A 22,893-nucleotide genomic window follows, 5' to 3' on the forward strand; every position below is an offset into this window, starting at 1 on the left:
AATTTGAGCAACCCGGATTTTTTGTGTACCATGTTACGTCTACACATGAGTCCAGGTTGACTATTTTGTTTATCAATAGATTGTGTTTCTATCTCCTCCCTTGGTATTGGCTCTACATTTAAATAGGCTATGATGTTGTGCTCCAATTGCACAACATCATAGCCTATGCTGTCAAATATTTTAAATAGGCTACCTGTCTAGCTATTTATTTTCGAGGAAGTTTGGCTATTAAATGAGTGATGGATAAATGGTAGGCTAATATTTGTTGTGTAGTGGGAATAAGTCAGTCATGTCGGAAAAGGAGAGACGTCCTGCAATATGATTATGATTTAGGCCTATATAATACAAGTAAAATAAGCACATAAGCCACATGCTGCCTTGCAATCTCCTTACCAACGGCAAATGCATCTGTTTTATCATTAGGCCTACATTATAATGTTTATATTAGACTACCATTATTATAATTCATCTGCAATTCATCCCTCAAAATAACAATATTTGCTTGCAATACAATTGATCAACCACTAGAAGTTGTGCATATGCATGATCTGAGAGTATGTGGACTGTGGAAATAATCATACTTTTCTGTCAAGTTCATAATTGATAAATACCAACCTTTGCAGGAACACTGGCATACACAAGGGCTGCGTTCAGTAAGTCTTTACGTTCTGGAACGGTGCTGTATTGAACGACCAGTTGAAAAACTGGGAGGGGTTGGGTTGTGGATTGGGTAACGTAGTCAGCATGGCCACCACCCTTTAAATAGGTCACTCATTGTTTCAAGCCCCACCTCGCCACACCCACCAAACAGGAGCAAAAGTACCCCAAAGCCTGTTCAATAACATACAAGAAAGAACGTTGTGGGTAAATGTGTCGTTCAGTACAAACCGTTCCACAACTTAGCAAACGTTCAAGTGAACTGAATGCACCTTAGGTTTAGAGTCTTTTTATGTGCATGCACCTTTGATAAATGAGGCTCTGGATTGGGAAACGCTCATCTAACTAAATTTGTTTGCAATGTTTGGAAATTCAGAATAAGGAAGGGTAATACTATACTATTTACAGAAATATCAAGAAGCAAATAAACAAAAAAAACATTTTAGAGTAGTATACAAATGAAGACTCAGAGAATTGACATAAGCGGCCTTTACATAGAATCTTTGCTTTGGCTTCACTCGTCACTCAAATGAACCGCCCTAAACCCCTGAAAGCATGTTGAGAGAGGACTGCAGATAATGATAGAAAATACATTTACAAATAAAACCAGGTTTGCACAAAGACAGCTGCGATTTACCTTCTCAAATCTTATTCACATGAACACAGGGAGTTGAAAACCTTTTTTTTTCTTGGTTTCTTTATTTTCCATTTGTCTTGTCAGTGTGCTGTATTTACATAGAGATCAGCAGATGCAACAGAGCATGCCCAGCTTTACAAGACAAATTGACAGCACAGGCAAAACAGTGAGTAATGACGTACTATTTTACTTCTTTCTAGGTTCTACTTCTTTCTGTCTTCGTTCTGTCTAGTCCATCCACAGTATCTCTCCATCAGCATGGTTTTATCCCTGTTTTGTATGACCAACTTTTTAATAAGATTATCCTTTTTTCAGAAGGGAGTTACAGGTACTGGTATAACATTCAAATCCTATTCATTCAGATATATTCATTCAGATATATTCATTCAGATATATTCATTCAGATATAGTATTTGCATTTCATATTTAATCATTTCCTGTACCTGTGGGCAACCACTCGAAAAAAGAAAAACATTCAGAGAAATGCATACTGAGACAGAGAACAGCATCAACAGTTTTGTAATATTCTGTATGTAAGGGAAATAATCAAAACAGGCTTCCCCAACCCATTCCCCCCAACCCCCTCAGTCCCCTTTAAGGTGTGTTCTCTGAGAACCATCATGAGTCAACAGGTGATAGAAATCAATGCTTGTCCCTGTCTGTCTTCAAGCTCAGCAGCAATGTTAACAGACTTTCTTTGTTTAAAAAACACTGCCCTGACGTGCACACACTTGTCATTCTGAAACCTGCAAGGTGAGTCTAAGTGGCAACAAGAGATTTTCACAGTATCCAAAACTTTGAGAATCTGTGATTTTATTTGACAAATGGTAAATTGTGTAAAATCCTCAACTGAATAAAAACATAACGTAAGCACCTGTGATATGCACTAATCTTTTATGAGCGCCTCTTTAATCTTGCTGCAAATTTGAATTAAGCTTCAAGTATTCTGTAGAAAGACCTTAGCAGTCGTACGGACAGACACTCAACAAGAGGCAAGGCAGGTTGAAGTGCTCAAATATTTATTACATTATAGCTACAGGTTTTAGTGATTCATCGGTGAAGGCGCCATATAATACAACATGTCAATCAAATAGTCTTGGAAGATTTACTACATTGACGATACACTGGCAACAGCTAAATAGAAGAAGCCTATGCATCAGGCTTAACCGGTCAAAACTGAACAGACCCAGGTAAGGCACGTGCAGTCTTAAATTAACAAATTGGCCTCAAAGGGCCCTGTCCAGGATCAATCCATTAGCCTACTAAATTACAATGAGGGGATTAAATTAAGAGTGCACGGTTGGGCAGAGTTTGCACTGGGTGAAAAGTGATTTCATTCCTTTTGGAACAAGGGTGCCTCCCTGGCGTGAGCCGGCTGCCCCGTCCAAAAGTGCTCAAAACAAAAGTGCCGTAGGTTAAGCACGTGGAGTAATGAGTAGGATTCAATGTTTTCACATCTAAAAGTGTTTGTTCTCGTGATGAAAATGCACATCTTCTTAATCTGTCTTCCTAAGTAGGCCTAAAAGAAGTAAAAAAATTCAAACATATACTTTATGGAAAATACATGTTGATTGTTTCAGAACGATGCACCATGCTGCCTTGTCCGCAATATGGGCAGCGCAGATTACCGGGCAACTCAGATTACTGTTAGATTTGATAAAGCAGCTCCTCCCTCACCTCTTTTGCCTGTTCATGTCACGGGCAATAACCCGGTGCAACCCTTGGCTGCTTAATCGAATCCCTTCAGTTGCAGCCAGTAAACTGGTTCTGCAATGTAAAAGGCAATATTCCTATCCTTCATTAAATTGGTAAATTCAACTAATCTGTTCTTGGCGATACTTTCTTCTTTCCCGGTTCTGTAAAAAGTGTATCTGATAAATGTCTGTGTCCAGGTGGTTCTCCAAAAGCCAGCGAAGATTCAGAAAGATATGAAATCCATGTTTTGCACCAAGTGAGGAGTTCCCTTGACATTTTAGCAGCCAGAAATCTTACATTTCCAAACATCTTTACAGGAACTAGTCGTTTCTATGCGACGCGGCCATGGCCACGTGTAGAAGTAGATGACAGCACGTCACACAGTGCTACCAAAACAAAGATCTACACACATGCAAGAGGCATTTCTCACTTGATACAAAACATGGATTTAATATATTTCTGAATATTCTCTAACTTTTGGAGAACCACCTACAACTGGACACAAGCATTTATAATATAGACTTTTAACCGAATCAGAACAAAGAAAGTATCGTCAAGAACAGGTTAGTTGAAAAATTCCATGCTTTCAATTTGACAGGCTGTAATGGGTATGGAGCACCACGTCTCCCGTTAACAAGGCAGAGGGCACATGATTCCATCCAATGATGTATATAAACCCTAGATTCCCTTTATTTTTTTGAGCAGTGTATATACATTTACATTTACATTTAAGTCATTTAGCAGACGCTCTTATCCAGAGCGACTTACAAATTGGTGCATTCACCTTATGATATCCAGTGGAACAACCACTTTACAATAGTGCATCTAAATCTTTTAATGGGGGGTTAGAAGGATTACTTTATCCTATCCCAGGTATTCCTTAAAGAGGTGGGGTTTCAGGTGTCTCCGGAAGGTGGTGATTGACTCCGCTGTCCTGGCGTCGTGAGGGAGCTTATTCCACCATTGGGGTGCCAGAGCAGCGAACAGTTTTGACTGGGCTGAGCGGGAACTGTGCTTCCTCAGAGGTAGGGAGGCGAGCAGGCCAGAGGTGGATAAACGCAGTGCCCTTGTTTGGGTGTAGGGCCTGATCAGAGCCTGAAGGTAGGGAGGTGCCGTTCCCCTCACAGCTCGGTAGGCAAGCACCATGGACTTGTAGCGGATGCGAGTTTCAACTGGAAGCCAGTGGAGAGAGCGGAGGAGCGGGGTGATGTGAGAGAACTTGGGAAGGTTACATTATGTTCAGTTCACATAATGTAATTTAAAATATGCATTAGGGTGTCTGTAGTAGAATACACTTGGCAAAAACAAATGTATACATTAATAAATGCATTTCTACAGTATATCTTCCAAAAACCTTTTTACAACGGTGGAGGAGCACAAACATGGCTGCATAGTGGCTTCAAACCAGCCCCTGGGATTCATCTAAGGTTTCTACTCATCGTTGCCGCCATCCCATCTGTAATAACCCATGTGTGACTGAGAGCATATTGGTGGTGTGAGGAGCCTGTAGCACTCACTTCACCATATAGGCCTGTTCGTTGATTGTCCAACATTCATATCTAGTTATATTTTGCCATGTAGGCTATAAGGGCAAAGTGGGCTACTGGGATAGGTCATCATTTTTTAAGATGCATTTTAATTACAGTTGACTAACAACGACAAGATCTGATCTATGGTCAAGCCACACCACAAGCATAACATCTCTAGGCTTTAGGCCTAGTCTTGATGGTTGGGTATTTCCAGAGATTACAAGAAAATCCTTATTAGACTTCTGAATTGCAAAGCCAATTTGAGTTGCCTGTTGTAATTGTCTGAGGCTGTGTTATGCTACTTATGCGTTTACCACAGAGCAGGCCTCAACATGGATGACATCCACCTCTTCCCCCTCCCTGCCATCAGTGAAAGAGTAGCTTCTGTCCTCAGCCATCGTCTCCCTCACTTTGTTTTGTTAAGATGGAGGTTTGTATCCAAACCTAAACCAGATCATTTGCATAAGTCTCAAACCTTCTGATAACAGAGTTTTGGATGGTGTGCAAATTGAGCTGTTTCTCTTGGGATGCACGTATGGGTTAGACTGGGTGAAGGTATTCAATGTATTCAGCCCTAGAAGAGGGATCTGTCAGGATGAGCTACTGTTCTCTGTCTCTACTCCTGGGTGAGTGGACTGATATTTCAGTATTTTATCCCAAATGATCACCATCTAGTATTACTGTCTGCCCTTGACTTTGTGTCTTCTCCTTCCTTTCAGGTTCTCTGTTCATCATTGAGACTTCCTCTTATCCTAATGGTAAGTACCCACTGGGCACAGACTGGTTAAATCAACATTGTTTCCACGTCATTTCAATGAAATTACGTTTAACCAACGTGGAATAGACATTGAATTGATGTCTGTGCCCAGGGGGAAGTTCTATAACCCCTGCATGTTCTTATTTGTATTCTATGTGATCAGTTTGATTATGACTTCTGATATTTGGTAGGAGGTTTAACAGTACAGAAGTAACTCGTCGTAGGGCAATGTGTCCAATTTCTCCTGGTGATGGAACAGTGGGTCCATAGCTTAACCCTGACATTGGGGCTCTATTTTTTATTGTCTTCTTCTTCTTTCACCCAGGTTCCTGTGATGGCTACACGGCTCTGGATGAGCCTCGACGTAACTATCTCTTCATCTCTTCCTCTATCCCCGGCTACCCCATCAATACCGACATAAGGCGAACAAACATATGGGTGCGCTACGTCGGTATTGGAGGGGACACCATCATTCCACAATGTGCTCCACTCTCTTACAGCGGGGTATATTTTCCCATCCATCTGACCTTTACACATCCTCAGTCTGAGTCTGAGACTCCAACAACAGGCAATGCGTGTGGAAACACAGGTTTCTGCTGTAATTACAATGTAGCTATTCAAGTGATCTACTGCTCTTCTGGAGGATTCTATGTGTACAGGCAGATGAACAACCACCCAATCGACTACATGGGTTATGTGACATGTGAGTAGCGAGTATAGAAATCCCCTGCTTTTATATGACTTGTACAGTACTCCTACCAAACACATTTTATTGTCTATTTAACTGTTAAGTGTATTGAGCTGTTTAAATGTACTTTATCTGAAGTTGAATTGAATCTATTGGTGTATAGTAAAAAAGTAGTAAATCATAAAGCAAGCTACTTGTTTTTGAAGCAGTCAATCTGCAGTCACAGAGACATTATATTTGACTGAAGTGAACCTGCTCTTGTGTCTCATTATTCCAAGCTAAAATATCAGACTGTTAAAGTAAACTCTCTGTGTGTCTCTTCTCTCTGTCCAGACCATAGGAACTGTGTGGCAGACTCCTGCGGTCCCCTTGCAGAGTGCAGTACGACCAAAAATGGAGGCTGTCAATGTGTCTCTGGATACAAGATACCTCCAACACATCTACCCACAAACGAGTCCTATGGTTGCCAAGGTAGAAGTGTGTAGTAGCTATGTAACGGGCTGTGTGGTTATATCAGTTAAATCAGTTCAGATAGTCCTAAGTGTTTGATCAGGTAAGGCAGTATGATGGTTGTTCATTCAGCATAGACCCACCGATACAAAACACTGCACTTCTCACATGGAAATAATAATAGTCAGTCACAAATGGGAATTTGACCATTTAAACTGGTTTGTTTATTATGTGTGTGTGTGTGTGTGTGTGTCTGTGTGTGTAGAACAGGACTAGGGGTAGGCATACTTTTTGGCTCGAGGGCCACATCAGGATTCAGAAATGAGAAATTAGTCCAAATTAATTTTGAAGCCGTTCTTCTATCCAAAATAATAATTTAAGAAAGAAAAAACTATTTCTTAAAAAACAATCCACTGCGGGCTGAATTGAATCGACTCGCTGGCCGGGGCCGTATTTTCCCTACCCTTAATGTAGAAGATAGCCTCTTACCCTGTCCTAACCCTCCCCAACAGATATCAATGAGTGTGAGGAGACCGCTAATCTCTGCGGTCCGCATTCCAACTGTACTAATTTACCAGGAGTCTACAACTGTAGCTGTCTAGAGGGGTTTGTACCCTCAGATCCAGCCTTGGCACTCAACCCATCCCGCAACCCCTGCACAGGTATGTTTACCACTCATACACCTACTGCACCAATCATATCAATGATATGAGACCAGAGTTTGAATTTCATGGCTGCTATGAACGACATTCCTGCGTTTTATATATATTAACTTTGTGAATATATATGTGTGAATTTGTCTTCTGTCTGCTGTGTAAGCAAGATAAAAAAACACAAAAATTAAAATTGCTGAACGTTGTCTAGTTTTGTGTGCTTTGATTTATGGAACTTTGTAAATATTGGCATATAAAATCTATGTCCCCCCAGATGTGAATGAGTGTGTGGAGATTGAGGAGGTTTGTGGTGGTTTCGGTAAATGTACAAACACACCGGGAAATTACACCTGCACCTGTTACAAGGGATACAAGCCTGACGGACCCTTCGACTGCCAAGGTCTCTGAACAGCACTAACACTAGCTTTCTGTGATAAATCTGATTAAACTTTTTCAATATTTGAATATAAACCATTTATTTAGATAGGGACCGGTAAAACATTAACATATTGAATGGATAACAACAGTCATGTGCATTGCACCATTACACCTAACTTATGCTAATTTACAGTGCTTCCTAAAGGAGATGGAAGAACTCATGGTAGCATTTTATGTTACAGTATATTATTATCTATATCATACACTACTGACCATAATGTTGTCAACCTGGATGCTGCCTGGCACCCTGTCATAAGATGCTAATATGTTAACTGAACTATTCAACTATTGAACCCCCACAGATATTGACGAGTGTTTCAACTCAACCATCTGTGGTCAGGAGTCTGTCTGTACTAACACACCAGGAGCCCACAACTGTACCTGTCTCCTTGGCTTCTCACCCACAAACCCAGTCCTAGACCCCAGCAAGGCCAACCCCTGTATAGGTACTGTGTTGTCTCACTGCTGTTGTCGTTAACATACTGTATCATGGGGCACTGACTAGGTTTACATCCCAAATGGCACCCTATTCCTATGTATATAGTGAATTTGTATATAGGGTGTATGTGTATGTATATAGGGTGTATGTATAAAGTTAATGTGTATATAGGGTGTATATGTATACAGGGTGTATGTATATAGTTCATGTGTATATAGGGTGTATGTGTATAGTTAATGTGTATATAGGGTGTATATGTATACAGGGTGTATATATATAGTGAATGTATATATAAGGTGTATGTATATGTATACAGGGTGTATGTATATAGTTAATGTGTATATGGGGTGTATATGTATACAGGGTGATTGTATATAGTGAATGTGTATAGAAGGTATATGTATACAGGGTGTAAGTATATAGTGAATGTTTATACAAGGTGTATGTATATGTATACAGGGTGTATAAACATAGTTAATGTGTATATAAGCTGTATGTATATGTATACAGGGTGTACGTATATAGTGAATGTGTATGTATTTTTTATTTTTTTTATTTCACCTTTATTTAACTAGGTAGGCAAGTTGAGAACAAGTTCTCATTTACAACTGCGACCTGGCCAAGATAAAGCAAAGCAGTGAGACACAAACAACAACACAGAGTAACACATGGAGTAAAACAAACATACAGTCAATAATACAGTAGAAAAATAAGTCTATATACAATGTGAGCAAATGAGACGAGATAAGGGAGGTAAAGGCAATAAATAGGCCATGGTGGCGAAGTAAATACAATATAGCAATTAAAACACTGGAATGGTAGATTTGACAGTAGATGAGTGTGCAAAGTAGAAATACTGGGGTGCAAAGGAGCAAAATAAATAAATACAGTAGGGGAAGAGGGAGTTGTTTGGGCTATTTATAGATGGGCTATGTACAGGTGCAGTGATCTGTGAGCTGCTCTGACAGCTGGTGCTTAAAGCTAGTGAGGGAGATAAGTGTTTCCAGTTTCAGAGATTTTTGTAGTTCGTTCCAGTCATTGGCAGCAGAGAACTGGAAGGAGAGGCGGCCAAAGGAGGAATTGGCTTTGGTGGTGACAAGTGAGATATACCTGCTGGAACGCGTGCTACGGGTGGGTGCAGCTATGGTGATCAGCGAACAGAGATAAGGCGGGACTTTACCTAGCAGGGTCTTGTAGATGACCTGGAGCCAGTGGGTTTGGCAACGAGTATGAAGCGAGGGCCAGCCAACGAGAGCGTACAGGTCGCAGTGGTGGGTTGTATATGGGGCTTTGGTGACAAAACGGATGGCACTGTGATAGAGTGCATCCAATTTGTTGAGTAGGGTGTTGGAGGCTATTTTGTAAATGACATCGCCAAAGTCGAGGATCGGTAAGATGGTCAGTTTTACGAGGGTATGTTTGGCAGCATGAGTGAAGGATGCTTTTTTCCGAAATAGGAAGCCAATTTTAGATTTAACTTTGGATTGGAGATGTTTTATGTGAGTCTGGAAGGAGAGTTTACAGTCTAACCAGACACCTAGGTATTTGTAGTTGTCCACATATTCTAAGTCAGAACCGTCCAGAGTAGTGATGCTGGAGTAGTGATGCAGGTGCAGGCAGCGATCAGTTGAAGAGCATGCATTTAGTTTTACTTGTATTTAAGAGCAGTTGTAGGCCACGGAAGGAGAGTTGTATGGCATTGAAGCTCGTCTGGAGGGTTGTTAACACAGTGTCCAAAGAAGGGCCAGGGGTATACAGAATGGTGTCGTCTGCGTAGAGGTGGATCAGAGACTCACCAGCAGCAAGAGCGACATCATTGATATATACAGAGAAGAGAGACGGCCCAAGAATTGAACCCTGTGGCACCCCCATAGAGACTGCCAGAGGCCCGGACAACAGGCCCTCAGATTTGACACACTGAACTCTGTCGGAGAAGTAGTTGGTGAATCAGTCGAGGCAATCATTTGAGAAATCAAGGCTGTTGAGTCTGCCGATGAGGATGTGGTGATTGACAGAGTCGAAAGCCTTGGGCAGGTCAATGACTACGGCTGCACAGTACTGTTTCTTATCGATGGCGGTTAAGATATCATTTAGGACCTTGAGCGTGGATGAGGTGCACCCATGACCAGCTCTGAAACCAGATTGCATAGCGGAGAAGGTACAGTGGGATTCGAAATGGTCGGTGATCTGTTTGTTAACTTGGCTTTCGAAGACCTTAGAAAGGCAGGGTAGGATAGATATAGGTCTGTAGCAGTTTGGGTCAAGAGTGTCCCCCCCTTTGAAGAGGGGGATGACCGCAGCTGCTTTCCAATCTTTGGGAATCTCAGGCGACACGAAAGTGAGAATGAACAGGCTAGTAATAGGGGTTGCAACAATTTCGGTAGATCATTTTAGAAAGAAAGGGTCCAGATTGTCTAGCCCTTCTGATTTGTGGGGGTCCAGATTTTGCAGCTCTTTCAGAACATCAGCTGACTGGATTTGGGAGAAGGAGAAATGGGGAAGGCTTGGGTGAGTTGCTGTGGGGGGTGCAGTGCTGTTGATGGGGGTAGGGGTGGCCAGGTGGAAAGCATGGCCAGCCGTAGTGAAATGCTTATTGAAATTCTCAATTATAGTGGATTTATCGGTGGTGACAGAGTTTCCTATCCTCAGTGCAGTGGGCAGCTGGGAGGAGGTGCTCTTATTCTCCATGGACTTTACAATGTCCCAGAACCTTTTGAGTTTGTGTTGCAGGAAGCAAATTTCTGCTTGAAAAAGCTAGCCTTGGCTTTTCTAACTGCCTGTGTATATTGGTTTCTAACTTCCCTAAAAAGTTGCATTTCACGGGGGCTGTTCGATGCTAATGCAGAACGCCACAGGATGTTTTTGTGTTGGTTAAGGGCAGTCAGGTCTGGAGAGAACCAAGGGCTATATCTGTTCCTTGTTCTAAATTTCTTGAATGGGGCATGCTTATTTAAGATGGTGAGGAAGGCATTTAAATAAAATAACCAGGCATCCTCTACTGGCGGGATGAGGTGGATATCCTTCCAGGATACCCGGGCCAGGTCGATTAGAAAGGCCTGCTCGCTGAGGTGTTTCAGGGAGCGTTTGATAGTGATGAGTGGAGGTCGTTTGACCGCTGACCCATTACGGATGCAGGCAATGAGGCAGTGATCGCTGAGATCTTGGTTGAAAACAGCAGAGGTGTATTTAGAGGGCAAATTGGTTAGGATGATATCTATGAGGGTATATATAAAACATACAGGTCTGTATATATATAGTGAATGTGTATATGTATACAGGGTGTATGTATATGGTGAATGTGTATATGAGGTGTATGTATATGTATACAGGGTGTATGTATATAGTGAATAGGGTGCCATTTGGGACATACAGGGGTCTAGGATAAGATAATGGTGTTAGGTGATTCTGGGCCTGTATTCACAACGTGTCTCAGAATAGGAGTGCTGATCTAGGATACATTTTTCCTTTTAGATCCTAATGACTGAGATGTTGGATAGGGAGCACCTGATCCTAGATCAGCAGTCCTACTCTGACATGCTTGGTGACCATAACTTGTTCTTATCAGTTGTATCTGTGGTTTGAACCCTACAGACATTAATGAGTGTCTGAACAAAACCGTGTGTGGTCCCGATGCCAACTGTACCAACTCTTATGCAGCATACAGCTGTACCTGCCTCTTTGGCTACCTGCTCACCAGCCCAGATGCCATAGCCAGCCCCTTAAACCCATGCCTAGGTCTGTGACATACTTCACTGAGTGTGCGCATGTATGCATGCATGTAAAAGTGTGTGTGTTTGTGTGTGTATGTGTGGTGTATCTTTGTATGGGTATCCATTACTGTATATGTGTATATCCCAGTGTTTGTTTCTCCCTGCAGACATAGATGAGTGTGCTAACACCCCTGGTCTATGTGGTCTCCACTCTGTGTGTACCAATGCACCAGGGACCTTCCACTGTTCCTGTGTGGACGGATACTTCTCCTCCACTGGAGTACTGTGGGAAACTGACGTCACTGTGTGTGAAAGTGAGTCATACTTGTATTGTTTGGAAAGATATTATGTACAGAAGAAGTCCAGTGTAGTGAAATGCTTCGGAGGTCTGATGGGAACTTGATATATTATTTTCTCTCTTTTCTCTCTTTCTCTCTCTTTTTATTTATCTTTCTCACTCTCTATCTCTGTGTTGCTCTCTCTTTTCTCTCTCTCTCTCTCTCTCTCTCTCTCTCTCGCTCTCTCTCTCTGTCTTTCTCTTTCTCTCTGTCTTTGTCTCTTTCTCTTTTCCCTCTCTCTCTCTCCTTCCCTCCGTCCCCCCTCACAGGTGTTGATGACGTTCTAGCCGCCATAGTTCCCCCAGAGGTACGTGGTTGGAAACACACAGGTCTTTAGAATGGATCCAGTGTAAGTACCACCCATACAGTATGGTGGGCTTTAAAATGTTCCTGTCGGATGAAGATGTAGGAAAAGTATCACTGACGACAAAGTTGTAACAACATTGTCATCTGGTTGTGCTGATGTTGTATTGATGTTGTGTTGATGTTGATGTGCTGATGTTGTGTTGATGTTGTGCTGATGTTGTATCTGTGTTCCCGCTGCAGGGCCAGTCTAAGGAGATGTACTTCCTCAACCAGATGAACCAACAGCTGATGGAGAACCCTGACATCGTCCTACCAGCGGGGGTCAGTACAGCGACCTTTACATCTGGTAGATGAGTCCTGTCCAGAAACGGGGTGGTGCACAATTGGCCCAGTGTCGTCCGGGTTAGGGGAGGGTTTGGCCATCATTTTAAATAACAATTTGTTCTTAACTGACTTTTCTAGTTAAATAAAGATAAAATAAAATACAAATAAACAACCCATAGCTCTTACTATCTATTCTAAACACTTCTGTAGATCTTGAGCCATATGTATCAAATCTGTCAGAGTAGGAGTGCTGATCCAGGATCAGGTCCCCCCTGTCCATGTCATTTTGTTCATGTGATCTTAAAGTTTCAACTGATCCTTAATCAGCACTCTTACTCTGAGACGCTTGAGACAAACGGCCACTGACATGCTTGTTCATTGATTTCTGGCGCCACTTGGATAGTTTGGAAATGGGTCAGGTTTCAATACATAGTTCTATTCCCTACCCAGAGGGTCCTGTTTAATGTCTCCACATGCTAACCAATGGCATTGTATCTCTCCCCCGTTCCTCTCTCCCTTCTTTCTCTCCCATTTTCTTTTTTCCTCAGTCAGTGACAAACAGCCTCTCAACAGCCCTGGTAATGCCCCCTTCCAACTCTGCCTCATGTTTTAAATAATAATAATCGGAGTAGGGTTAGTTTGTCTTAGTCAAGGCAGTATGTTTATCATTGAGTACCTTTACATGCACACTAAGAATTCGATATTAAACTGATTATGGCCGAGTTCAGCTTATCTTTATCAGCGTTCCAGCGGTGTATTTGATCTGCGCATGTGCCAGCACCGGGTACCGCACGTTTCCATCTAATGCGCGAGTGAAGTGAGTTCGCAAAAACTGTATGTGTCTTATAAATATTTTTCGCATACCAACTTTTTATGTCCGAACTCTGAATCAAATAGTCTTCGCAAAAATAACATGGTCACTGTGTTAGAATAATTTTTTTGATTGGCGGTTTCCGGCATTTATCAAAAGTAGCCTGATCTCAGATGTGTCGGTGTAAACAGGATTATTAGGGAAATCGTTCTTCTTGCAAAGCATGCAAACGTTTTAAACAAACTATTATATTAACCTGACTATCCACAATAATCTCATTATTGTGTGCATGTAACCGTTGTCATTCATGAATGAATTCCTCCATGAATTCATCGATCCATTTCCATAGAAGGTGTCAGGAGTTGGAAGCATCTCAGCGCAGCAGGCCAGTACAGGCCAGGTGTGGAGTGGGCCTGGAAAGGATGGCGGGGAGTCTGGCAGTGTGGTCCTGAAGATCTCAGAGCTCCTGGTGAATGCCTTAGTGGACCCTTCTCAGGGCCGGGTCAACAAAACCATACACACACCTGAGCTGGGTAAGAAGAACCATTACGCAGTCTGGACCTACATAAGCCCCTACCACCTTTCCATCTCCCTCCCCCCCTGCAGTAATGCAGTACTGCTTTAGTTTATTTCCTTGTCAGTAAAAGTTGAATTATAACTGGTATCTGTGTCAGACATTAGTGTCTAACATACACATAATCTCCCTCATTCTCCCCATATCAAATAATACTTGTACTGTAAATGTGTATGTTAGACATTAGTCTGCAGGTAATCGAGGCCAACAGTACAGACACCTCTTCCCTCTCAGCCAGGGGAAACACCATGGACATCAACCTAAAGGCTCTGGCCAGAAACAATAATGGTGAGATAGACCAGACACAGCTGTATAGTGGTGGTTAAGATGACAATGAAGAATATCACCATGACGATGACTATCATGGGAATCATACTGATGATAATGATACTGATGATGATGATGGTGGTGATGATGATGATGGTGTTGTTGGTGATGATGATGACTATTCTGGGGTGATGATGATGAAGGTTCTGAGTGTTATTTAACGACAGCCCTCTACTCTGTTTCCTTAGGTACAGCATCAGCAGTATTCCTGACAGTCAGTGGGATGGAGAGCCTTCTGGGTGCTAGCTTCTTGCAGACAGAAAACCACACAGAGATGTTGTCTGATGTCATCACCGCCACACTGCCCAAGATCAACCACACCCAGCTCTCTGAGCCTGTCAACTTCACCATGAGCCACAAGAGGGTCTGTCTGTCTGTCTGTCTGTCTGTCTGTCTGTCTGTCTGTCTGTCTGTCTGTCTGTCTGTCTGTCTGTCTGTGTGTCTGTGTGTCTGTGTGTCTGTTTGTCTGTGTGTCTGTCTGTCTGTCTGTGTGTCTGTTTGTCTGTGTGTCTGTCTGTTAGTCTGTGTGTTTGTTTGTCTGTGTGTCTGTCTGTCTGATTGTACAGTCAACTTTACTGCCAGTTGTTGACTATGGTGACACCATTTACCAGATTGCATCAGCCACTACTCTTAAACCTTTGGATGCTGTTCTTTAATGGGGACACAGCGCCATTCATTTTATTACTGGTGAGAGTTTTATTAATACTCACCACTGCATCCTGTATCAAAGGGTTGGCTAGTCTCTGTTAAAGTCCCTGGTGCCACTAGGGCATTTTAAAACCCTGATGATAAATCAGTTCACAAAGGTGTGCAATTGCTTAAATTGATTGACTTGAATAACTTGTTTATGATGGCTGTGATGTTAGTAATGTTCTAATGTCGTTTACTTGTTATTTGTAGTTTTTTATTATTATTTAACTTTATGTTCTCATGGCACCATTGACAATGAGACTCTGGTCTCAATTGGGCTCCCGTGATGAAATACAAGTAAATAAATGCCTGTCTGTCTGTGTATGCCAGCCTGCCAGCCTGCCAGCCTACCTGTCTGTCTGTCTGTCTGTCTGTCTGTCTGTCTGTCTGTCTGTCTGTCTGTCTGTCTGTCTGTCTGTCTGTCTGTCTGTCTGTCTGTCTGTCTGTCTGTCTGTCTGTCTGTGTATGCCAGCCTGCCAGCCTGCCTGCCTGTCTGTCTGTCTGTGTATGCCAGCCTGCCAGCCTGCCTGCCTGTCTGTCTGTGTAGGCCAGCCTGCCTGTCTGTCTGTGTATGCCAGCCTGCCAGCCTGCCTGCCTGTCTGTCTGTGTATGCCAGCCTGCCAGCCTGTCTGTCTGTGTATGCCAGCCTGCCAGCCTGCCTGCCTGTCTGTCTGTGTATGCCTGCCAGCCTGCCTGTCTGTCTGTCTAACTCTCTGTCTTTCTGTCCATCAGTTGAGGTGCTGTGTTGATGTTGCTGGTCTGTGCTGGTTATTCACTCTCCCTCAATCTGTTAATCTCCCTTCTTTTCCCTCTCTCCCCGGCTGTGTCAGTCTATACATCCCTCTATCCCTCATAGCATACTATCAGTATTTAAACATGTATCTGTCTCTCTCTCTCTCTCTCTCTCTCTCTCTCTCTCTCTGTCTCTCTGTCTCTCTGTCTGTCTGTCTCAGAGGTTGGCTGAGCCTGGCCTGATGACCTGTGTGTACTGGGAGGACAGAGGAATGGAATCTGAGAATGGAACTGGGGGGAAGGAGAGGCATTGGTCAGTGAACGGCTGTTGGGTTGTGTTCTCTGATGAGAACTACACAGTGTGCAGCTGCTCTCACCTCTCCACCTTTGCCCTCATCATGCAGACTGGGGAGGTACAGGCTCAGCTCTCTGTGTGTGTGTGTGTGTGTGTGTGTGTGTGTGTGTGTGTGTGTGTGTGTGTGTGTGTGTGTGTGTGTGTGTGTGTGTGTGTGTGTGCATGAGCGATTGTGTGTGTGTTTATGTTCTGGTGCACACGTTAGTGTGTGTGTTCATGCTTAATTGTGTGTGCCTCCATCCTTCCAGACTGTGTCGGAGGACAATCCCTTCCTAGAGTGGGTGAACAGAGTGTGTGTGATCGTGGGCCTGGTCTTCTTTGCTCTGGCCATCCTCACCTTCCTGCTGTGTAGCTGGAACCCTAAGATCAACAACACAGCCCGCCTCCACCTCTGCCTCTGCCTTTTCCTGTCCCATCTGCTGCTCCTATTGGATTACACCTACCTCACTCACAAGGTGCTGGGTTAGGAAAGAACCTTCATTTGTATGTACATGTCTTTTTCGTTCTCATTGTGTGTGTGTGTCTGTGCATGTCTGTGCGTGTGTGTGTGTCTGTGCGTGTGTGTGTGTCTGTGCGTGCCTGCATGCTGGTGAGCATGTCCATGTGTTTATTTCTATCTCATAGTCCTCTCTGTCCCCCAGCTGGTGTGCTCCATAATGGCAGGTCTCCTCCACTTCCTGGTAGTGGCCAGTTTCCTGTGGATGCTGCTGGAGGCGCTCCAGCTCTACCTGCTGGTCCAGAGACTCTCTAGGATCCAGATCATCCAGAGGGAAGGCCTCCAGAAGAAATACCTCTTCCTGATTGGCTATGGCATCCCCCTGGTGATCGTGGGTGTGTCTGCAGCTGTGAAACGTGATGGCTATGGGGGATCTAAAGTGTGAGTAGAAATTTTACACACACATTATCTCTCTTCCACTAACACACACACACACACACACACACACACACACACACACACACACACACACACACACACACACACACACACACACACACACACACACACACACACACACACATTATCTCTCTTCCACAAACACACACACACACACACACTCACATTATCTCTCTTCCACAAACACACACACACACACACACACACACACACACACACACACACACTCATTGTCTCTCTTCCACTATTTGTTTCTGTGTTTCAGATGCTGGCTGAAGCCAGAACAATACTTTACCTGGGCTGTGTTAGGGCCAGTGTGTACTGTCCTAGCAGTGAGTGGATCTACATGCACACACGCATACACACATACACACACACACATACACACACACATACACACTGACCTTCTTATGCTTCTTCCACAGCTGAACTGGATATTGTTCTGCGTTACTATCTGGAGTTTGAGACCTACCTTGGCTAACATGAAGAGTGATGTCTCACAGTCCAAAGACACCAGGTGTGTGTACATATGTCTGTAAACATACAGTAACTAAGCCATATGTAATGTGTATGTTTGTTGATACCGATGGGAATGTGTGGTAGTGTTAGTATTCTTGTCTCTTCATATGAATCCATATGATGGTTTTATACCATTCCCTCCCTCCATCCCTCCCTCCCCCTCCCATCCTCCCTCCCTCACCTCCCTCCCGTTCCCACTCTCTTACCTCCCTCTCTCCCTCTCACCTCTCTCCCTCCCTCCCCGTCTCATCTCTCTCCCTCCCTCCCCCTCTCACCTCCCTCCCCCTCTCTCACCTCCCTCTCTCACTTCCCTCTCTCACCTTCCTCCCCCCTCTCACCTTCCCCCTCTCTCATCTCCCTCCCTCCACCCTCCCTCTCTCTCTCCCCCGTCCACTCTCACCTCCCTCTCACACCCCCTCACTTCCCTCCCTCCCTCTTTCAGACTGATCATCTTTAAGATCCTGGCACAGTTTGTGATCCTGGGTTGTACCTGGGTGCTGGGCTTGTTCCAGTCCACCATGGTCTTCAAGTACCTCTTCATCGTGCTCAACTCCCAGCAGGGCACCTTCCTCTACATCGTTCACTGTCTCTTCAACAAGGAGGTAGACCTACACCACAAGCATGCACACACACACACACACACACACACACACACACACACACACACACACACACACACACACACACACTCACGCAACCCCCCCCCCCCCCCCACACACACGTTCTTAACCTCCCCTCTGTCTGCCCTCCACAATCCATCATACTCTTTAACCTCCTCTCTCTACCCCTCCACAACTTCCTGATAACTCACCCCTTGTGTATTTTTATGTTGTATGGTTTTGGTATGGTTCTGATATTGTACTTATAATATGTGTTGTGTTTTGAAAGGTGACCGGAGTACCGGAGGTGTTATTGTGTTGTACGGTGTGGTCTGTGTATAATTAGTGTTGGTGTGTTGTTGTTGTATTGTATCATAGGTACGTGATGAGTACAGGAAGTGGTTAGGCTGTTCTTCCAGCTCCTCTACTCCAGACTCTATGGTAAGTCTATACCTTCCTCACTCATCACTAGTTCTTACATCTATGTGAGGCTTCCTCTTTTTTCCAGGATGGATGTAATGTTACTGAATGACCCTCTGGCCAAGTCCCTTATAGAACTTATGTAAGCATAGTCTTTTACCACAGAAAGTCTAACCTGTTGAGGTCTTGTTTTTCCAACAGAAAGAAGCACCTTCCGTCTCTGAAGACCTGGACAAGGCTGGTGAAGAGAGACAAAACAAAGGATCACGGCCAGGATGAGAGCAGCATGATACGATACCATCAGACCTCCAAAGCATTTCAGCACAGTGGGCCTCCACGGTATATCTTTCAATGCACACTGTACACACTAAGTATGAGAGAGAGAGAGGTGTGTTTATATGGATGCTAATGACTCAGATAACACAGCCTGAGCTTTTGTATTTACTAATATTTTCTTTATCTATGTAAAACAATGTTTTCTTATCCTGCAAATGTATTTATAGAATTTCATATTTATAAATTATATACACAGTAGTTACAGCATATTTACCTGTGTGCAAAATAAACAAATGAAAATGTCTAGGTTGCAGTTGTTTATATATAAATAAATAACTGCATCTCTACCTGCTTTGAGTCTAGCATTTACCATTGGATTGTCCCTCAGGGACAATACAGATTTATTCAATGGAATCCCTGTGGCTGAGCCCAGATAAGAAAGTCTCGGTCAGCTGCAGTCTGAAGTGTTTTGAGAGCATAGCGACTGGGTTTCCAGGCACAGCTGGCACAGGAGGGGTGAGGAGAGGACAGGAGGGCATCCTCTCAGAGCTATAACAGAATAGCTGGAAGAGAGCCACGGTTGGAGACAGACAATACCGCACTTGCGTTCTGTTGTAATGCCCTCTTTTCACCACACGGTGACAGCACCTAATCATCAATGCTCTTGCTCTCATTGGAATTAGGAGTTAAAGCCAGTACACAGGTCTTCTGTTGATGGCGAGATACCATTGGGTGAAGGCTTTTGTTCCAGCCTAGCCATGATTCAATTGATTAACAAATAATGAAAACCTGGTGGGGTTGTAGGGAGAGAGAGAAAGACAAAAAGATGGAGTTGGATGGATAGATGGTAGGAAAAGTCAACTGGAGGAGGAGATCGAGAGGCATACAGAGATGGATGGAAATAAAGGGAGATTCGAAGACGGGTGAATGCAGCAGCAGGAGTGAAAGAGAGTACAACAGGGGGACAGAGAAGAAGAAGAAGAAGAAGATGAAGAAGTAGGAGGAGGAAAAGGAGGAGGCTGGGTGTGGGGTGTTTTGCTCCGAGTCACAGTGCTGCTAGTCTCTTTGCCTGTTACCATGGGAACCCAGCTGCAGTGCTTGCTGGAGTCGTGCTGGTCTGTCAGCTGAGAAACGCTGTTGGGTTAACAGCCCTGCTCTTTGAGTTCGAAGGAGTTTGACTTTGTCAAAATAGTCAGGAATAAACTCCAAACCATGTTAAAAATTGATGCAGTGCGTCTGGGGGTGTTCAGTATACAATGTTGCTAGGCAGCTAACTAATCACCCACTGGGCACAGATGTCAGTTGAACGTCTAGTTTTGATTGACATCAGGTTGAGTTGTCAACTAACGTGAATTTAAAGTGAAATCAAAAAAATGCACTATGTCATTGGATTTAGGTTAAAGTTGGGTGAAAAAAAGACAAAATGGTCTAACTGTGTGTTGATGATTTTTTCCCACATTGATTCAACATCAGCACATTTATTTTTGGGGTTGAAATGACATGGAAACAATGTTGATTCAACCAGTTTTTGCCCAGTGGGCAGACATTTACTGAATTCCAAATCAATCTCCAGTTCTCCTCTCCTCCAGACACTCCTTTAGATCTGGAAGGTGCAGATAGGATAACATGGTAATTGCATTACTTTGCTGTTTAATTGAATGGGTGATATTTTTCCATAGCCTAAGGGGCAGAGGTCGATTGGGATTTCAACATATTGTGTCTGTAATTATGCTTAAAGTCTCTGAGATGTAGTGGGTCTTTCTGTCCAACAGGCCTGGGGGTTAGTTAGTGATACAGTGGTATGAACAATATGTTACGGATTCCCTGCCAGAGACTCTTAGCACACCATATCACAGCCCTCTCACAGCCCTCTCTTTCTAACTTCTGCAGTAGGCTACCCTCCCCCACTGGAACCAAGCATGCCAGGGGGGTCATAAACTGGCCCTTCACACCTAGGACCCTGGCCAACGATTTGTTGCTAGGGGTCATGGTTGCCAGGGGCCTTATCACACTGTGGGGTCATCACAGGCAGTCAGCTTAGGTCCCAGATCACAAACTCCTGCCTCCCCCTCTGTCTACTTCAAGCAGTCACAGAGAGAGCAGCAAGCTCATCTTTGTCCTGCACAACAACTGCTGGACTCATATCTCTGAGCTTGTGCGATGGTGTGCGTGCACAGAGCGAGTTGTATTTGTATATTGTTCTTCGTAGTTGTTACTATTGTTGTATAATGTCTTTGTCTATAGCTGTATTGTAATATGTCAGGTAGCATATATACTGAACAAAAATATAATATAAAGTGTTGGTCTTATGTTTCATGAAATGAAATAAAAGTTTCCAGAAATGTTCCATTCGCACAAAAAGCTTATTTCTCTCAAATTTTGTGCACAAATTTGTTTACATCCCTGTTACTGAGCATTTCTCATTTGCCAAGATAATCCATCTACCTGACAGGTGGGGCATATCAAGAAGCTGATTAAACAGCATGACCATTACACAGGTGCACCTTGTGCTGGGGGCAATTAAAGGCCACTAAAATGTGCAGTCACACAACACAATGCCACAGATGTCTCAACTTTGAGGGAGCGTGCAATTGGCTTGCTGACTACAGGAATGTCCACCAGCGCTGTTGCCAGATAATGTAATGTTCATTTATCTACCATAAGCCGCCTCCAACATTGTTTTAGAGAATTTGGCAGTACGTCCAACTGTCCTCACAACCGCAGACCACGTGTAACCACGCCAGCCCAGGACCTCCACATCCGTCTTCTTCACCTGCGGGATCATCTGAGACCAGCCACCCGGACAGCTGATGAAACTGTGGGTTTGCACAACGGAAGAATTTCTGCACAAACTGTCAGAAATCGTCTCTGTGAAGCTCATCTGCATGCTCGTCGTCCTCACAGAAGCCCAATGTTGTGCCATTCATCCTCCGCCATCACCTCATGTTTCAGCATGATAATACATGGCCCCATGTCACAAGGATCTGTACACAATTCCTGCAAGCTGAAAATGTTCCAGTTCTTCCATGGCCTGCATACTCACCAGACGTGTCACCCATTGAACATGTTTGGGATGCTCTGGATGGACGTGCACGACAGCGTGTTCCAGTCCCGCCAATATCCAGCAACTTCGAACTGACATTGAAGAGGAGTGGGACAACATTCCATAGGCCATAAGGAACAGCCTGATCAAATCTATGTGAAGGAGATGTGTCGCACTGCATGAGGCAAATGGTGGTCACACCAGATACTGATTGGCTTTCTGATCCACCCCCCTACCTTTTTTTCACCCTTAGCCTACAATTTCCAGAAATCGAATTAACATAATAAAACAATCCCCATCAAAATCTGTCTGTTTAGCTAGAGGTATCAGTTTTTTGCATGGGCTCAATCCACTGCGTACACCAATATCGCCCTCCCGCATCTGTGGTGAAAGGTGGCAGAGCTAGAGCGGTGTTTGTCAGACCATGAGACGTCCCATCTGTGGTGAAAGGTGGCAGAGCTAGAGCGGTGTTTGTCAGACCATGAGACATCCCAACTGTGGTGAAAGGTGGCAGAGCTAGAGCGGTGTTTGTCAGACCATGAGACATCCCAACTGTGGTGAAAGGTGGCAGAGCTAGAGCGGTGTTTGTCAGACCATGAGACATCCCATCTGTGGTGAAAGGTGGCAGAGCTAGAGCGGTGTTTGTCAGACCATGAGACATCCCATCTGTGGTGAAAGTGACAGAGCTAGAGCGGTGTTTGTCAGACCATGAGACATCCCATCTGTGGTGAAAGTGACAGAGCTAGAGCGGTGTTTGTCGGACCATGAGGCATCCTGAAAATCGGTCTTCTCGCAAAAATGTCTGTAAAGTCCAAATTGCCTACAAATTATTATGACCATTCTATTGAAAGAACACACTGATGTTCTCCATTTTGCTCAAGGAAGCCCACAAACCTCACAAGCCTCATCTGACGTCGATACAGCCTCTTCTGCCAACTTCTGTCTATAGTGTCAAAATGGTTTGGGCTACACACTAATATAACCACTCTGTGGACAGCTGAGACTCTCACAAACATACCGGTGTTCTCCAT

The 22,893-nt window shown here is 43.8% G+C and overlaps 2 protein-coding genes across 3 annotated transcripts; both read left to right on the plus strand.

Annotated features, from left to right (window-relative positions):
- Positions 1–911: 911 nt before the first annotated feature.
- LOC115204910 (uromodulin-like) lies at positions 912–6,491 on the plus strand. Of its 2 annotated transcripts, none has more exons than XR_003880524.1 (4): positions 912–1,460; positions 5,238–5,276; positions 5,601–5,978; positions 6,297–6,491. XR_003880524.1 is itself a non-coding variant. In XM_029770501.1 (4 exons), the coding sequence occupies exons 1-4, from the start codon at positions 5,081–5,083 to the stop codon at positions 6,446–6,448; spliced, it is 633 nt and encodes a 210-aa protein (XP_029626361.1). In that variant the 5' UTR covers positions 5,032–5,080; the 3' UTR covers positions 6,449–6,491. The 2 variants fall into 2 exon arrangements, 1 of the variants encoding a protein (XP_029626361.1); XM_029770501.1 differs by lacking the exon at positions 912–1,460 and adding an exon at positions 5,032–5,144.
- Positions 6,492–6,922: 431 nt separating this feature from the next.
- LOC115204897 (adhesion G protein-coupled receptor E1) lies at positions 6,923–19,786 on the plus strand. Its single transcript, XM_029770495.1, has 19 exons — positions 6,923–7,075; positions 7,341–7,466; positions 7,807–7,950; positions 11,535–11,678; positions 11,821–11,967; positions 12,261–12,298; positions 12,538–12,618; positions 13,170–13,199; positions 13,782–13,965; positions 14,187–14,294; positions 14,522–14,697; positions 15,977–16,168; positions 16,359–16,565; positions 16,752–16,987; positions 17,271–17,337; positions 17,431–17,522; positions 17,967–18,126; positions 18,502–18,564; positions 18,745–19,786. Exons 7-19 carry the CDS (start codon positions 12,553–12,555, stop codon positions 18,820–18,822), a joined length of 1,659 nt encoding a protein of 552 aa, XP_029626355.1. The 5' UTR covers positions 6,923–7,075; positions 7,341–7,466; positions 7,807–7,950; positions 11,535–11,678; positions 11,821–11,967; positions 12,261–12,298; positions 12,538–12,552; the 3' UTR covers positions 18,823–19,786.
- Positions 19,787–22,893: the final 3,107 nt, after the last annotated feature.

This window comes from Salmo trutta, chromosome 1 (assembly GCF_901001165.1).
Source record: "Salmo trutta chromosome 1, fSalTru1.1, whole genome shotgun sequence".
Classification (NCBI taxonomy): domain Eukaryota; kingdom Metazoa; phylum Chordata; class Actinopteri; order Salmoniformes; family Salmonidae; genus Salmo; species Salmo trutta.

Bases quoted from the DNA above. Each gene is read 5' to 3' on its own strand.
- LOC115204910 (XM_029770501.1), top strand. From the start codon at position 5,081: ATGTATTCAGCCCTAGAAGAGGGATCTGTCAGGATGAGCTACTGTTCT. The intron at 5,145-5,237 runs GTGAGTGGACTG...CCTTCCTTTCAG, and splicing joins TTCTCTGTCTCTACTCCTGG to GTTCTCTGTTCATCATTGAG. The intron at 5,979-6,296 runs GTGAGTAGCGAG...CTCTCTGTCCAG, and splicing joins CTACATGGGTTATGTGACAT to ACCATAGGAACTGTGTGGCA.
- LOC115204897 (XM_029770495.1), top strand. From the start codon at position 12,553: ATGTACTTCCTCAACCAGATGAACCAACAGCTGATGGAGAACCCTGAC. The intron at 16,988-17,270 runs GTGAGTAGAAAT...TCTGTGTTTCAG, and splicing joins GGCTATGGGGGATCTAAAGT to ATGCTGGCTGAAGCCAGAAC. The intron at 17,523-17,966 runs GTGTGTGTACAT...TCCCTCTTTCAG, and splicing joins TCACAGTCCAAAGACACCAG to ACTGATCATCTTTAAGATCC.